The sequence below is a fragment of the Manacus candei genome, unplaced genomic scaffold (assembly GCF_025592945.1).
Source record: "Manacus candei isolate 608988 ecotype Guabito, Panama unplaced genomic scaffold, ASM2559294v1 h1tg000011l, whole genome shotgun sequence".
NCBI classification, from domain to species: Eukaryota; Metazoa; Chordata; class Aves; order Passeriformes; family Pipridae; genus Manacus; species Manacus candei.
Window position 1 is genome coordinate 16,763,899 of NW_026138059.1, and position 18,421 is coordinate 16,782,319.

The 18,421-nt window shown below is 35.5% G+C and overlaps 1 protein-coding gene across 1 annotated transcript in view; it reads right to left on the bottom strand.

Moving 5' to 3' along the window:
* The window catches only part of EYS (eyes shut homolog), a 671,723-nt gene that overhangs the window by 248,628 nt on the left and 404,674 nt on the right, over positions 1 to 18,421 (bottom strand). Inside the window, exon 25 of the mRNA XM_051778236.1 lies at positions 4,656 to 4,806. Coding sequence (XP_051634196.1) covers positions 4,656 to 4,806 — 151 coding nt within the window. The remainder of the gene's footprint in view (positions 1 to 4,655; positions 4,807 to 18,421) is intronic.

The following is an 18,421-nucleotide window of genomic DNA, read 5'->3' on the forward strand; positions in this document are numbered from 1 at the left end:
CTCCTTTCAGATTATTCCAAATTAAGGGTGTGATTCTGTATTTTTTAACCCCACTGTCCATTTCTTCACTCAATACCACTGAATTATTGATAATAACTGTGGATGAGTTATTACAAGAGAAACAACATACTTTTATATGTTTTAGCAGTTGGTTATTAAAATGAATAAAACATTTTTACCTACATATGGATACATCTGAGAATATCTTGAGACTGGGGAGTTCATATGATTGTGATATCGCATTCACTCTGTTTCATAGGAAAACTACATGTTTTCTTAGATATGCACAGTCTACTTTATACATTTGTATTTAAAATGCATGCCCTCTAGACTACTGTGGGCTCATAGTCTAACCGGAAGTCTTTAGATGTATGATGATTTCCATCTCATCTTAGTTTCAGCATTAACACACTATGATCCTGAGCATATCCCTCAATTATCTCTTGCCATTTCCCCATCAGTAACCTACTGATGCCCATAGATATATTTGCATACATTCCACTTAATCTTTTATCTTTATTTAGAAGATTGTTCTCCTGGTACAGAAGCTTCCTTTCCTTCTGAAACTTTCCTGTTTTAATACTTGCAAAGTTTAATTATAGAGAACTGCTTGTGTTGAAAAGGAATATGAAGATATAATGGCATTTCAACTTTCTCAATACTAAAATTGTATTAAGTCTAGAAATATAAATTACTGAAGCAATTATAGCAGCAGAAATAACAGTATTACTGCAATCAACTGCTGCTGTAGATATTTGAAAACAGTCTTTAATTTCCCTTTAAGTGTACCAATCTTCTCTGCAGAGGAAAAAGCTATTGTAAACAATTAATGATACTAAAATTAACATGAAATTAATTATTCTGAAACAAGTCTTGAGATTTCAGAAATAATTTTTTTTAATTTCTGATGGAAAAAGTCTTTTTTCTCTGTGTAATTTTATTTCTATTCCTCTGTTGTTGATTTTAAGTCTTAAAAACCAGTGATCATAAACCCAATGTTTTAGAAAGATGATGTTATTTAACTGTTTAGCTGATTTTGACATTTACCTGTTTATTAGATGTGACAAGTCTGAAGTATGCCCGTCATATTCTTTATCAGAAAATAGGACACGATTTAAAAATAAGTAATAGACAAATCTGGCACAGAACTGAAGGGGGGTGGTTTCACTATGTAGAGACAGCAGAACAAGATGTCTGCCAGTCAGCTATTTATAGTTTCATTTTCCTCCTACTGTTCAGCTCTGCCATCCTACACCATCAGATGAATCCAATAGACTTTGCAAAGGACAGTTTACAAAGTCATAAAAACAATTTCCTGCTGTGCACGAAACAGATTGCAGTGCTTGAACTTGGATGAATTTATCCAAAGTGTTTCAGTGCATGTATCTGTTACCTTTTCTACCCACACCTTCAGATACTTCAGAATTCATATCCAGGCAAATACTTTTCCCATCTTTGGCCTGTGGATATCTAAGATAAAAGAACTGTAGATGAACAGGAGGATGGAGTGGCAGAGACAAACTCTTATGTGCTGATTACAACTCCCACTCCCCATCCTCCTGCGCTGCTCAGAGGAAGGAGACAGATGAGTTGTGAATGAAGTTGAGTCTGGGAAACAAAGGATTATCTACTGCCCTCTGTTTGTCCACAGAGTCAGTCAGCTCAACAGGGAAGGTAAGCATACTAGTCAGGTAGATTTTCCTTTGGTAAATCCATGCTGGTTGTTTCCAAGGATCTGCTTGTCCCTCATTTGTTTCTACATTTATTTCAGGAAAGAGTTGTGCCATTGACCTGACCAGCTCATGGTTACTCATCTTCCTCTTTGGTTTTTTGAAGATGAACATGGCATCACATTTGTCTTTTTCCTGTCCTCAGGGATATCCTCTGATTGCTCTAGGCTTTCAGAGGTAATGGAGAGTGGCCTTGTGACAGCACCAGCCAGCGGTGTGTGCTTGTAAGCATCCTATCTGGTTCCATAATACTTTATATGTCTGGTCTACTTAAGTAGTTCTTTGGCTTGCTCTACTGTTTCTCCTCACCAACCACAGCAATTAGGCCTTGTGATTTGGGAGGTCTGAGATTTTCTGTATAGTGAGGAAATCTACTGGGGTATTATGGCATTGCTTTGCCAGATATCACAGGTATTATTTCAAATACATCACTACCTTAAAGGTTAAGGCTCTACTCTCCTAACTGCTTTCCCAAGCTGTGGCAGCAGCTAGGGAAACCATTAGAATTGTTGCACCTTGCCTTACATTTGGAGGGCACTCTGACTCTAGGGAATACCAAACAATAAACATACAAACAAAAGAGAAATATGAGGAAAAATATGCACCGACACTTTAGAGCTGATTAGGAAAATGAGGTATAGGAAATCCTCAGAGGATGCAATATTTTACCCCGAGGGCTTCACAGATCATATGAAAATTCACTCAAAATGAAAGGAAAAGGAATCTAGCCTGGAAATTAATAGTGTTGCATGAGCCAATACCAGTAATATGGAACTTCTGTGTCAACAGTTTTTGGTACTGACAACTAGAAGTTCCTTTTAGTCAGAAACTGAAGGAGTTAGGGTCTGAAGTAACTGTTCTCTCCAGCTTCCACAATATTGGAAGGTAGAAGAACCAACATCAGAGCGAATTACTCCAGTGAGAGAAGGGACTCCAGTAAAACAAGACAATGTATTATTAGGTCGATACTATGGCTATCATAAGGATCATTATCGAACTTGACTCCAAGAGTGATCAGAGCACTTGCTAGAAAAAGCTGAGTCTCAGCTGGAGCAGAAATCTCCCTTGAAGCAAACTGCAGGGTGAAGGTCAGAAACAGACCTTTTCTGTTTAAGGGATGATGGAGATTTTACAGTAGAAGCCTGACTGTCTGGGTCTACAATGTTGAGAAAGAAGCTTTATGGAGCGGTTTCCTACTGGGATTGAAAAGCTCACACAAAGTGTACTTGGACAGACAGTTCTCCATTCCCTAACAAAAAGGGAAAAATATAGCCTTTATAGACCTTATGTGGTTTAGAGCCTACAGACTTTGATAGGGAAGTCAAGGAAAATAAAACTTGCCTAAAGCTACAAAAATGTAAAAAATAAGCAAAATGAGATATTAAGATCAAAATGAACACAAAAATAAAAAATAAGCAAAGAAAATACAGTGAAATAAAAGCCTGAGATCATCTCAAACAGAAAGTAATGACCTGTAAAAAAGCTCAGTGGAAAACTAGAGAGGTAACTGAGAGTAAAGGCTGTATTTTTTCCTTTTGGGAAAGTTATAGGAATGTATGCTTTCCTCTCTATGTGTAATAGAGGTTAAGTATCACCAGCCTGAGCACTTGCACAAGTCCTACATCTATAACCTAACTTAGATGACAAGCATGGACCACAGCATCTCACCTGCATTAAGAATAGAATAATCTTGCATTAAGAATAGAATAATCTACTGAACTGCAACATCCTTAAAGAAAGAAAGTCCATGTTGATATGACAATCCAACACATATATAGGCAAATTTTTTAGCAGTAAATTACCCTTAAACCATTGTCTCTTATTGCTATTTGAACTTCCTGAAGGTAAATTTATTTTTCTGTGTTTTATGTTACCTTTAGCTAGTGAAGAGCTGTTTTTCATCTCAAAATTCATTCTCATATACATATTATTATTATAACTCTCAAACAAATTGCTCCTTTACCTGCTCCTAAATACATAGAATTGAACTTGTACATGGACTGAATTCTCTAAACCTTCACTATAAATTCTTTGTGGTACCCCCAAAAACATTTCTCTTAACTTCTAGAAGATAGGTAATTTAAACATTGAAAATATGATTTTCTTATATCTTATTAGTATAGAACATTTATTGAAGATACATTTCTGTAGAAAATAATATTTCGTATGGAATCAGGATAAAATATTGCAGATGAATAGATAGTTTGTGTATGATCATTTGAATTAAGGGGAAAGTTGTATAAACAGGAATACTAGCTGATGTGTTCTTTTAATGCCAGTGTGTGGTATTTAAAAGTATACTTTTGGCTAAATACTTTACAGTCTTAAAAGTACCTACTCACAAGAACTTCTAATCTGGATTTCCACAGTCTTGCCACTTCATTGGTTACTGTGCAATTTATTATAGGGTAAAAGCAATTTAAAAATGCTGCATTATAATAGCAGCATCAAAAACCTCCTGGTACTTGAAATTACTCTATTTGCCTAATGATAGGATGACCCTCACTTACTGAAGAACAGAACAGAAATAAAAAGGTTAAATCAATTGTCACAAAGTAAAGCCTACTCAAAATATGGCTTAAAAAATTAAAATTGGACTACATATGTCCATCTCTGACTATATGATTTTACTGTGCACTGGGAAAACAAAACCTCACAGATTAAATTTGCTACAGTTGTGGGGTAACACCTGTCCAAATACCAGTGTTTAGATAAATGAGACCCAGACCACAATAACTCAGTGCTAACAGTTTAGTTTATTTCACTATGTGTGGAAAATATACAAACACTGACAAGTAGTCACTTACATGTAATCCTCAAAAAGCTGTAAATAATTTTTATTTTTTGCATGGTTTAAATCTCTTCAGTTATATCTTACTCAACATGCCATTCTTAAATAAAAATAAACAACAATAATAAAAATACCTGTTTTGTTGTGTAACGATGAGGCAAACCACCAACAAATATGGGTCCTGTTTTAAGCCAATGTGAATCGGACCAGAAATTTCTAGTTATACTTGTATTTGAAGATAACTTCAGGATTGACAGTTCTGCTTCACAGGGTACTATGCTTTGCCTGTGTAAATTTAGAAATAGGCACATTTTACCATCTGACAAATTAATTAGGCTGTTACTAAAGCAACAAGGAAAGAAAATCAAGTACATAGCTGGTTTATATTACAGACCATAAACATGAAAGAAGCTGTAAGCTGGCATGTCTTTGGGGTTTGAACTTCCATTAAAATGAAGCCATATTGTAAATCTGAGCAGAGTAATTGCTAAAAAAACCAAAACACATAATAATGACATGAATAAAAAAATAAGACCATTATTAAGATACTATGATATGTAATACTTATCATCAAAAGCATCATTCCTAAAGCTGAAGGCAGTAATTTTAGGCCCTGATATTAATATATCTATTCCCATTTCCCTCTCACATCCAAACACCCTCTTAAAAGTGTTGCTTTTAAAAACAGGCATAAATTTTCAACAATAAACAGAAGATACTAAGCAAACAATTTGGTTTCCTTCAATTTTTAATGATGCAAAGGTCATTCACACTACAATAACCAAGTGGCAGTGAGCACTTCATCTTCATGTAAGAAAGCACAGTGAAGAAATATCAGAACTAAACAAGTCTCTTATGTAGAAATTTCTTTCAGTCTATCCTTCTCTCTTTACATGAAACAAATCAGAGTTCAATCAGCTATATGTTTAAAAATACTCAAGTGCCTTTGTAAAATAGGTACCATAAAAATAGTGAAAATAGCATATCCAGGAAACCCCTCCAAAACCAGAAGGAAAACAACTCCAAAACTATAGCTCTATTACAGCAACAGTCTGTAATTTAAGTAGAATGTTATACATAAAGTATGATTCAGTTTGTATTTAACAATGCAAAATTACCTTCTGAAACTTCTTAGTTACAAAAAGAGCATTTCTTCCTTATTAAGTTTTCTTCCTTATTTTCTGTCAGATGATGATATATAAAGGATTTTTCACATACTATTTGATAAGGTCTTCTATAGTTTTTTAACTGAGAGGACTGAGAGCTAACATCAACAACATTTGCAAACAGTTCTCTATGTTTTCCCTGTAATTCTGTTTTGAGATACTTTTAGAAAATTATGCAAAATAGTTTTATCTCTTTAACAGAAAGGCCTATAAATGTTTTTGTAAGAAAAATGGCCCATCCATACTACGGTAAATAACTTCAGACGAAGAACAAAAAAAATTTCTTTTGCTGCTAAAATAAAAATTAAGTAAAGAAATAAATTAGAGTTTTGATTCTGTGGACTAAAAAATAATTTTTTAATGGATCAGTTTATGGAATTTTTTTTCCTCCTAGCAAGTTTTTTTGAACTTGCTGATTAATGGCTAACATGAATAAGAAAGAGGAGCTAAATATATCTAGAACTGCAATCAAGGAAAGGAATATTTTCCTAACATATTTTGTAGATATTATATGATGGCTGTATGTCTAAACATACACACAAGGTTCTGCAGCACATTATTTTCATTATTGGCTTACAAAGGAAGTTTGCTGATAATGTGTGTAACTGTCACATACACTCTCTGTAGCTCTATTTGCAATGATTTGGCAGGTTTTCCTAAGGCTTGAACCCAGTGTGACATCTTGGATATTTTCATTCTACAGAAGAAAGATGAGGTGAGAGTTCTAAGGAAACAATTATGATTTTGCAAATATTTAAAATTTCTTCCCTTCCTGATAAAATGATATTGTAATTCTGAATAAAAGCATTATATAAAGATAGTAATATTTCTTAAGCACTTTAAATCAGACTTGGTTTAGTGCAACTTAAGATGGAGTGGAAGAGGGTCAGGAATGGAACTGACAGGCGTTTTTTTTGTAACGAATTGACAGATGTGCTAAATGAAGTAAACCTGCTCAAACATCTTCTTTTCTGTATTTTTTTTTAATTACTATTACTTCTACATATTTTGAGGTGCTAACACTGTAACTGGTTACATGACCATGTATGTATTTCTATCACACAAACACCCTATTTACAAATGTCGTTCTTTTCACATCAGCTTTAGACAGATTTGTTACCTTGTCTTGAATAGCTTATGTGATTGATACCCAAAAGGATTTTTGTGTGCCTATATAAAAAAAATGTTTGAAATTAATACCCAGTATTTGTCAGAAAATGAGTTAATGCAATTCAAAGCACTAGCTGCCTTCACCCTAAGCTTGTTAGAATGTCAGCCATGCACCTCTGATTGTGTTTGATTGAACCTAGCAAGGTCTGGCCAAATTAGAATAACAACTTTAAACTTATTGTTTAGCATTTGCTGATGATACAATCACTGGGTTATATATGCACTGTATGAAATTTCCATCAGTCTTTTAGAATACTTTTCCTACAATCAGCACATTGGGGCTTTAAAGGTCAAGTAAGATGATAGAGCTTTTTGCATAATTATAAATGTGGAAATGCATACAGCAACTCTCAAGCACTTTTGCTGGGTAAGCTACCAGTAATTGTGCCTCAGTCTAAGCCAGCAGTAATAGCTCACAGTTTCCTCATTTGTAATCACATAAATGTAATGATTAAATATTGGCCTATTAATTATAACCTGAAGATGAATTCTGTCTAAACAGTACTAAATCCATTGCCCAATGTCTCGCAGGTTAGAAGGATGGAAAGGTCAGACAATAATTTGATAACTGCTGGATAACAGTACCTAAACATGACACTGTCTGTATGAAATCCAAATCCTTTTACAGAATGTCCTTACTTTCTGACATTTTTCAGTGATGATTAAATGACATTTTTGAGATTATCATAAAATGGCAAAAAGGTAACAAAACAAATGGAGGAAGAGCAGGAGGGAAAGGGGGATGTTCGGATAAAGTATTAAGTGTCAGTTGTGCTGTGCAGTCTTGCTGGGAATAAAAATTCTTGACCCTGTTTTTTTCTAATAGGAAAGGGAAATTTGTTCTAGAAACAAGGCTGAAACTTACTTGTCTCTCGAAATTTCACTTTGAATGTGACCATGCTAAACAATAATAAACGATTAACTAATAACCATAGAACTATTTAGGATGTAATATTAGAATTCAGTCAATTAAATAAAAGCAATAAGATATTTGGAAACATCTATGTCAAATATGAGTTCTGAATGCCCAGAAGTAAAGAATTTTTATTATCACATATTCTAAAAAAGAAATAATTCCTAAGTTCCTCTTTTTTATTGAAGACAATTGTTTAATTAAAGCTGAGAACATTTTCATTACATTTGATTATTATTTTACATTTTCTTAATGCGCTTTTAAAAGGTGGCATCAATTTTGACTCAGTACTGGTTTTGAAATCTTCATAGCTTTGCAAGGGTGTTTGAGGCAACTTCAGGAATGGAACATCTAGACCTCTTTAATCAGTGAGGTTGTGCAGGTTTCACCCTTGGAGATTTTCAAAACATGATTGAATAAAGCCCTGAGCAACCCCATCTGAGCTTTTGGCAGTCCCTGCTTTGAGTACAAGGTTGGGCCAGAGACCTCTTGAAGTCTTTCTGCACTGAATTATCCTACAATTCTACAGTCCTGAGACACCTTTCTTCATCAAAGAAACTCCTGCAATCCCATACTAATATTTACAGAGTAAGGCAGAATCTCTTATTACCTGCAGTAGATTTATTTAGATAGAATATATACCAGTTACACTCACAGTCATTAAATTTTCTCTCTGCAGCAAGATGCACCATTTTAGACTGAGCAGATCTGTTGGTGCTGACTCTGCCCTACTGAGACATCAGGTAACACACACTTTTATGTTGCTGATGAACTAATGAGCCAACAACATATTTTTTCTCATTCCCTCTGACAGCAGACTCATATTTACTGGGTCCGAAGTTGATTTCTTGGTCTGGCCTTAGAACATAATTTAACTAAACAAATAAGAAAAATGAAGCTAATGATGTAAATTTCTCTAATAATACAAAGTGAGGAGGAAATAAACTTTGTTTCATATTCTAAGGAATAAATAAATACAGTACCCCATTTTCTTTTCACAGAGGTTACACTTACACTACTACACTAAATAGGTCCACAACATAAGTTCACATCCTGACATGTAATCATCCATATTTTTACAAAGTCATCACTCTTCCTGTTACAGTTGCCACCAAGGTTAGCTATCACCTCCAATTCTGAAACTCAAAAGGTTTGCTCTTAGTGCAATTCAGGAGTCATTCCAAACTCCTGTTGACAAAATATTTTACCATAGTTATTTTTTTAGACACGACCTGGGATCTAGTTAGCCTCAGGTCCAGAGAACAGCCTTCAGATTTCAGTTTTATTTACTACTATAGATTTAGCTAGCGAAAAAACAGTGATCTATGCCTCTGGCCCTTTCTGTCTTTGCAGTTTCCTGCTTCACTTTTCTTGCTGCACTCATCGTACCAACCTTAAATACTACTTACAAAGATTAAACTTAGAAAACAATATGCACTTATTTAAACTGTAGATGTAAATAAAATGTCATTTAGCAAAAAGCTTGGCTCAAATGAGAGTACTATATTCAAGTATTCAGACCCTTGAAAGTTTAGAGTTGGATTTAGAGTTGCAACACTAATTTATAGTGCAACTGAAAGACTGTGTTGAATAAGAAGATAATCACATGATGGAAATTCCTATTTACATCAACTCTGCAGGCCAACATTATTTCTGATCTCTATATCCTGTCTGTGTGCTCCTTAATATAATTTCTCTACTTGTAACATGGGGCCAAGGCAACCATATAATATGGAACCCACTTGTAGTATCCATAGGTATCCTTTGATATTCCTTAGAAAATAATGTAGAACAAAGTTTTAGGTATGTTGCTTGTTACTAGAGTCCTACTTTATTGTTTTTATGTTTTGTCCCTGCAAGAAGTTGTTTCAGAAGTAGGAAATTTTCATTCTTAGAAGTGACACTAATGATCTCTTTTGAGATCGAAAGCAAAAGAAATTAACTATGACAGGAATATTTTTAGTATTTGTTTAGGTAAGTAATCTGAACAAGAATATATCACTATACACCACAGATTTGTCTGTTTCAGGAGCTAAATTTTAATGTCTGAGCATCTCCTTTGATTGCAGAGTTCTGAGGATGTGTAGAATATGATTTGTACTCAAGATGTGGTATGACTAAGTAAGCTTTTATCTTAAAGAGACTATAAAACAACAGTTTGTATCAAACTAATTGGTGGAATTAAATTGCTATTAACTGTTATTATGATCAATTTAGTATAATTAAATCCAGTGCATTCAATGATGTTGTTAGGAAAAGGCAGTTGCTTATTCTCTGTTGCCTCATAAGAAGTTTGTGAAAAATAGCCACTCTGTGGAGCATGCACATTAAAAAACATGCACAACATATTAAGCTTCAATTTCATTATGGTTTTTTATTTCCATTAAGGTTTTTTTTAACATTGCATTGATAGAAAATAAAATAATGCTTGATAGAAAATAAAATAATGCTATTTAGCTGCAAAAAAGTGCAGTAAGTTTTAAACTTTTGTTTTATTAGAAGATTTGATCAGTGCAAGTTCTTTTGTATATTGAGACAGATATGTAAGCAGAAAGTCCACTTTCCCTATTCTCAATTTCTGAAAAATCACTGCAAGATATGGAAATATTAATATTAATATCTCTGTGAAATCTTAGTTCTTAAAGAATGAATAAAGTAATTGTTGTAGTGACTTCAGAATTGCAAAAGGTATTCTTCCATGTCTGGCAATGCAGAACTTATATCTTTAATACATAGTGTTCAGAAGGGCTGTGATCATGTATCATCAACAGTAGAACACCATAGTTGCTTACTGAAGAAGTCTTGTTTCTGAAAGAAAAATTAAATTGATCATTTTAAGAAGACTAGTGTCAAGCTAATATTTTAGAGAAACTCTGAAGTTAATGGAGGACTGTGAATATGTACAACAGATATCCTGGAGCCTGGATCATCTCGTTGGTATTTCTTATACATTTATAGGTGTGGTTTAACTAGCAGTTTAGGTAAAGGACTCTATATAAGCTCTGGCAACATTAGTTAGTAGACAAAAAAAGAAAGAAGGAGAATAAAACAGTTTAAACATGGTAAAAACAACCATGTCTCCTGAGGCCATGTCTCCCTTTGAAGGTATTCTGAATTGTTCCCCTTTTGTTAAAATGATTTCTCAAAAAAAAACATAAACGAGCCCCTTCTTTAAAGATAGACTTTCTTTAGCACACAAGATAATCAGATTTTTAAAGAGTTACTTTTTAAATAATGAAAATGTAGCAATAAGTGTGATAGATTTAATGAAAGCCTTGAAAGCAAATTTATTCTCTGACTTTACTATATACAGTTGGTCCCAAACAAAATCTTCCTTCTATGTCCTTACAAGGCTCCTCTTAGAGTTTGCCACCTACAGAAGGCAGGCTGCTTTTTTTTCCCAGGATTTTCTCAGTCTGTGCTGTTGATGCAGACTCTTTGCAAGCTCCATCCTGCCCTTCAGGGAGACAAAGCTTATTTGCTTTCAGAAGAGGCGCAATCTCTCTGCCTACAGATAACTCAGACTGAAAGAGAATCATGTGGGATAAAGTAGAAAGACAGCTTCCTTCTTACTAAGTAGAAGTAACAGTATTCACACAACACTGTCTGAATAAACAAGACAGCTATACTTCTTGTCCTGCTCTCTGCATATCCCTCTTTCTTCAGTAGAGAAAAGGATGGTTTGCACCATCTTTCAGATACTCATGCTGCCTCACATTTGCCACAGTATGATGACTTTAATAAAAATTTATGCCTTCGGGCTTCTGGATGCAATGTGTAGAACTGGCTAATTATTTTTGTTTCTCCATTCTCTGGGACCTGTCTCAAATAAGAGAGCTTGAGTTTTGTGGTGAAAGTATATATAGGAGGTAAAAAAATCTTTGAGGTGAGAGTGAATTACACCTCTCAGATGTCTGTCATTGCTTACTCTTACAGTCAGGGTCACATACCTGAGAAACAGGGTTAGCAGGGGCAGAAGGGAATCTTTACCCACCTTTTATTTTCAGCTTTTCACAGAAGTACTGGCTGGGCTTTGTCAGACAGAATGATCTGTACATATAAATTACCCACCATTGCTAGGGGCTTAGGAAGAGGTGACCACACCAAAGTGTATCTTAGGAAAATATTTTAAAAATAGAAGGGCTTCATTTAATTGAAGTTTGTGTCTTTCTGAACAAAATATTGGTTATTTATAACATAGAAGAGGGCAAACCAGTGGTCCCTTGGTGGTCAAATAAGTGTGGCCTGAAACTCTAAACCCAAGAAATTTTAGACATTTTATCTTAGATAGAAATGGTAACCTATGGTACCTTATGCTGCTGTGTTCAAATGATGTAACATGTTCATCCACAGAGGGAAAAAGAAATTCTATAAATTATTTTTTAATTCCTATACTGGTTTTTTTTTTCACTAAGCTTCCTTTCTGATAGCTAGTATATTTACTCCTTATTAATATGCATCTATTTGTATAAAATACATTGTTATCACATGTGAAAACATGAGTTCTTAAAATCACTTTCATTAAGAAATTAAAGCACTCAGTACATTTAAGTATATAAAAGAAAGTACTGGATTGTGTGTGTTATATATTTTAGATCTGCTTTCTTCAAAACAAAATCCCTACAGAAATAGGATACTGTTACATTCTATTATTTTTTATAAGGAAAAATTATTTAAAACATATTAAAAAAGTCAGCTGATGTTGATACTACTTTGTTTAAAAATAAGCAATTGGGGTTATTTTGATAAGAAAATTATGAATGTTCTGTGAAATTAATCATGTGAACAACAGAGTTGGGAGATATGGTATAGATCACATGGGATAGAACGGAATTTAGATACTCTCAAATTGAGAACCAGCTAAGGACATGTCCTGAGGAAAAGCCTCCAGCAAATACATAAATTGTTGAGACAATATCTCTAACAGATATGGCATTTAGTGATATGCAGCAGTCAGTAAGAAAGGGCATGTTGTTTCTTTGTTTTTTCTAATGAAGACAGACAAAGAAAGGCAATTGCAAGTAAGGAAAAGAATTAACAATTTTTGACTCTAGAAAAACAATATAATTTTGTTTTTCATTATAAAGATAATTCAAAGAATAGTAGAACCCGTAATTGTGATAAAGTAGTTCTACCATTGAAGTTTAATATGTTCTATTTTCAGAAAAAAAATAATTCAACCTAACTAGTTTTTTAAAAATATCTAAGATTAATAGAATATTACTGCAGTGATACACTGTACTTGAAACTTATTTCTGTACACAGAAATTAAACTTATTTCTATAAACAAAAATGATCTTCAGCTACAGAAATCCATGCTTACTTACAAAGCAAACTGGGCAAGTATAAATTCATTGATGGCCTACCACTTTCCTTAATATCATTATTTCCATAGTGTCCTAACTCATTAAAAAGGGAGGATTATCTTAGAATAATAGAATCACTTATGCTGGAAAAGACCTCTAAGATCATCAAGTCAAACCATTACCTAATACTGGAAAGTTCATCATGTCCCTAAGTGCCACCTCTAAACATCTTTTAAATACCTCCAGTGATGGTGACTCAACCACTTCCCTGGACAGCCTCTTCCAATGATTAACAATTGTTTCTGTGAAGAAATTTTTCCTAATATCCAAACTAAACCTCCTCTGGTTCAACTTGAGGCCATTTCTTCTTGTCCTCGACATAGCTGCTCTCAGTGGAGTTTGTCTCCATGAGGAAGGCAGCCTTAGAGAACGTGGTGCCGGTTACACACCATGCCGGTTTACCGGTCAGGTAAACCCAGAACCGAAAAGCACCTCTCAGGAGTCGGCTTCATGATCAAAAATTCTATTGTTCCTAAACTCAAAAGTCTGCCAACAGGTCGTTCTGACCACATTGTCTCCTTACATCTTCCACTACACAACAAGCAACATATTGTCCTCTTTAGTATATATGCCCCAACTCTCCAAGCTGACCCTGACGAAAAAAATAAATTTTATACCCAAAAGGTTCCCACAGATGATAAGATCATTATCCTTGGTGATTTCAATGCCAGAGTAGGAAAGAATTTTGAAACCTGGAAAGGAATTTTAGGCAAGCATGGTGTTGGAAACTGCAATGATAATAGTTGACTTCTGCTAGAATTCTGTGCAGAGCAACAGCTCACCATCACTAACACTACCTTTCAGTAGAAAAATAGTCTGAAGACAACCGGGATGCATCCTAAATCCAAGCACTGGCACCTCATTGCTTATGTCTTGGTGCGACAGAGAGATGTTCACAGTGTTTATCATACCTGCGTGATGCCTAGTGCAGAATGCCAAACAGATCATCGACTTGTGTGCTGTAAACTTAACTTCAATCTTAAGTTCAAACCTAAAAGGGGCAGTATCCCAAGGAGGAGACTCCTAGTTAATGATCTTCAATCAGCTACAGTGAGAGACAAATCCCAGGCAAACCTTCAAACTAGGCTCGAAGATCATTCCATAGATCCCTCTCCTAAAACACTTTGGCAACATATTAAAAATAGCATCCTGCAGTCCTCTGAAGAGTCCTTAGGATTTTCCTTCAAGAAGAACAAGGACTGATTTGATGAAAACAATCAAGAGATCCAGGAATTGTTGAGGAAGAAGAGAACTGCTAAGCAAGCACACTTTGCACGACTATCTTGTCATATAAGAAAAGCAGCATTTCGTCTTGCATGCAGCAAGCTCCAACAGAAACTTTGTGACATACAGAACAAGTGGTGGATCAATCTAACAGGAAAAATTTAATTATGTGCAGATATAGGTGATCACAGAGGATTCTGTGAGGCCTTGAAAACAGCATATGGGCCTACATACCAAGTTCAAAGCCCTCTACTCAGCGCAGAGGGTCAGGTGCTACACACAGAGAAAATCTCCATTCTGAATCACTGGTCTGAACACTTTCAGACTCTTTTCAGTACTAGTTGTGCAGTTCAAGACTCAGCAATTCAGTGCATTACACAGCAACCAGTGAAGAATGAATTGGATACTGCCCCCACTTCAGGAGAAACTCTTAAGGCCATACAGCAGGTGAAAATCAGCAAGGCAGTTGGGGTTGATGGAATTCTACCTGAAGTCTGTAAACATGGGGGTCAAGCACTCCATGCTAAATTTTCACGAGTTTGTGGTGCACTGTTGGGAACTAGATGAACCACCATCAGACCTTCGAGATGCAGTCATCATCACTTTGTATAAGAAGAAGGGAGATAAACCAGACTGTTCAAATTACTGTGGTATTACTCTGCTCTCCATTGCTGGCAAAATCCTGGCAAGACTACCCTTGAACAGACTAATACCCACTATAGCAGAAGAACTTCTACCTGAAAGCCAATGTAGTTTCAGAGCCAACAGGAGTACAACAGACATGATATTTGTTCTCAGAGAATTGCGAAAGAAGTGTAGGGAACAGAACAAAGGTCTCCATGTAACCTTTGCTGATCTCACCAAGGCTTTCAATACTGTGAGCAGAAAAGGTCTATGGCAGATTTTGGAACATTTAGGATGTCCTCCCAATTTCCCTAAAATGATCATCTCACTTCATGAGGATCAGCGTGGTCAAGTCAGTTATGGTGATGCACTTTCTGAGCCCTTTCTAATAACCAATGGTGTGAAACAAGGTTGCATTCTTGCACCAACTCTATTCACAATCTTCAGCATGATGTTCCAAAGGGCCACTGCAGACCTCAAGGATCAGGACGGTATCTACATTCAATATTGTACTGATGGAAGCCTTTTCAACCTAAGGCGACTGAAGGCCCATACTAAGACCTTAAACCATCTCGTCCGGGAGCTGCTTTACACTGACACTGCCGCCCTTGTGGCCCACACAGAAGTAGCTCTGCAGCGTTTAACATCCTGCTTTGCTGAGGCTGCTGAGCTCTTTGAGTTGGAAGTCAGCTTAAAGAAGACAGAAGTTCTCTATCAACCGGCACCTCAGGAAGTCTTCCTTGTTACTTGGGAGAAGAGGCTGAACCCCAGCTGACTACGAACTCCTTTCAGGTAGTTGTAGAGACTGAGCCTCCTTTTCTACAGGCTAAACAACCCTAGCTCCCTCAGCCACTTCCTGAAAGACTTGTGCTCCAGACCCTTCACCAGCTTTGTTGCTCTTCTCTGGACATGCTCCAGCACCTCAATATCTTTCTTGCAGTGAAGGGCCCAGAACTGAACACAGGATTTGAGGTGAAGCCTCACCAGTGCTGATTAGAGGGGACCAATTGCTGTTCTGATCCTGCTGGCCACACTATATCTGGTACAAGCCAGGATGCCAGTGGCCTTCTTGCCCACCTGGGTACACTGTTGGCTCACGTTCAGCTGGCTGTTGATCAGCACACCCAGCTCCTTTTCCTCTGGGCAGCCTTCCAGACACCCCAAACCTGTAGCACTGCATGGGGTTGTTGGACAAAAATATAATATGAGCTGAAAACTGTTATTGATTGAACATTTATTCTTAAGAAGCACCATCATTTATTTTAAACACTTGACTGCCAAATAGGAAGATAAAGTACATTTAAATTATAAAGTGTCTATGAGATAAAGTAAGAAATAAAATTAGTCAGAGGAGGGAATATTATTGGCTTGGTTCCCCTTCTACTTATCTGTGAAAGGATTAAAATCTACTTAATTCTCTCTAAATGTATGGTACATGGTAGCAGAATGAACTAGAAAGCACATATATTTTGACTAGCAAGATTTCAAAATTTTTCTCTATTTAGTGTGTTTTGATTCTTATTTGAGTTCAATCTCACAGTTCATAAATCAGAGCCTCCTTTGATTCTGTTGCTTTAATCCAGCATTACTCTTTCTTTGGCACTGTCATGCTCTGCTAGTGAGTAGTAGTAGTGTCACTGTGTAACAGAACTCTTCAGCCCCTAGAAATTAGCTTTCCATTTTTGAGCTACTTGTGCCAAAAGTAAATCCTTGGTATTGCAAAATCAGCATCTTTTCCCTTTCAGAAATATTCCATAATAACCTTTTCAGGGCATATGCCTCACTTCTTCCTGTTTATCTGTGTGATAGCTACCAGAAGTATTTTAAGTTAAATTTCTTTGTCTCTGTCCAAAACCTTCTGATAAAAGAATTCTTCTATTTTCTTGATACTTCATGATCAACTCATTCTTATTTTCCACCTTAAATCCAAGTCTTGACAGCAGTATTAATATTTGCAAAATTATCATAACTTCCATTAATTTTAAATGAAAATACCTCTATATCAAAACTGTATTCTCAAATCAGTTTTTTTCATTGACTTAGCATTCTCTGAAATGTATATTGGATATTAAGTAGCAGATATAACTTAATTAGGACTCAAGATACAGTGGAATTTAGGAAATACAAATGTCATTTTGTTACCAGTGTTAATACACCATAAATAAATTGGACTAATTGTAATAAACTGGACTTTTTCCAAGTAAGCTCCACTGAGCTGGGAGAAGTTTCAGACCATATAAAAATTAGAAATTATGAGATAATTCTACACTTGTGTTGTGTTTCATTCACCCTAATTTTACACTACACACTTTAAGAGAGACTGAAAAAAAGACCAGCATATCCATGGCTAAAAAAGCATGTTTGTGAGGACCCTGTCAATGGTCAGTTTAGAGATCCAACAACTTCCTAAATTTTTTGTATGGGTAATAATATAAAACAGGCTTAATCCCGCTATGCCCCAAGTATTTCAACAAACATCTTGCAGCTGATGCAAATCCATTGACACCTTCCTTGGGAGAGGCCCAGAAAATTAAAAGACCCTGAAGCTATTTTACATCAAGAATATATTTCTTACTCATTTTTTTGATATATAATACACTTTTCTAATTAAGCAGCAGCCATTGCTAATAATATCTTGTGACTGACACTGTTTTTTGAGGATATGGTCCATTAAGTATATTTTCATTAAGAAGAGTATATGGCATTTACACGGTACATGACACAACAGATGAATGATTTCTTCACCTATATGCTGGTATGTTAACAATGAAAGTCAATGTTCTGCACCTTTGCGATAAAATAAAAACAGGAATTTGCAATGAAAGTGAAATAAAAACAGCCAAAGACAAAACAAAAAACCAAACAAGCATCTGCAGGTTTTGCTAACCACTTTATCTATCATCTGCTTATCTTACCTCCCTGAAAGCCCAAGGGAAAATATGAGCTTTGTAGCATGTTCTGAAGGATAATAATACAGCATATTTTGCACCATACGGATTTTCTCAGACCTTCATAAAAAACTGTCACAAACAAGCAATATACAATCTCTCCAGAGTGAGCATGTGCTGCATTATGGCATGATTGGAAAGATCTTTTCCTTACTAGAGGAATCAGAAAACTTTTGCATCTCAAAAGGAAGAAAATCTATCCTCAAAAGTTCTGTAGGTAACTACTGCAAAGCTCAAATTACAAACAACAGGAATTAAAGGAGAGGAATAATGCACTCTTTAAAAAGCAATTGCCAGATTTTGTAGTCAGTTTCTAGGCTGATGGAACTCCTAGACCAGATTTCTAATCCAAATGGTCTTAGTTTATTAAAAATAAATTTCAAAGTGGACAGAGTCACATTGAAGAAAGAAGTTGCGTTCATGACATCTACTGCATAACCCATTTAAAAGTGGATAGATTTGCTAAAGCAATGGGCAATTGTGATTTGA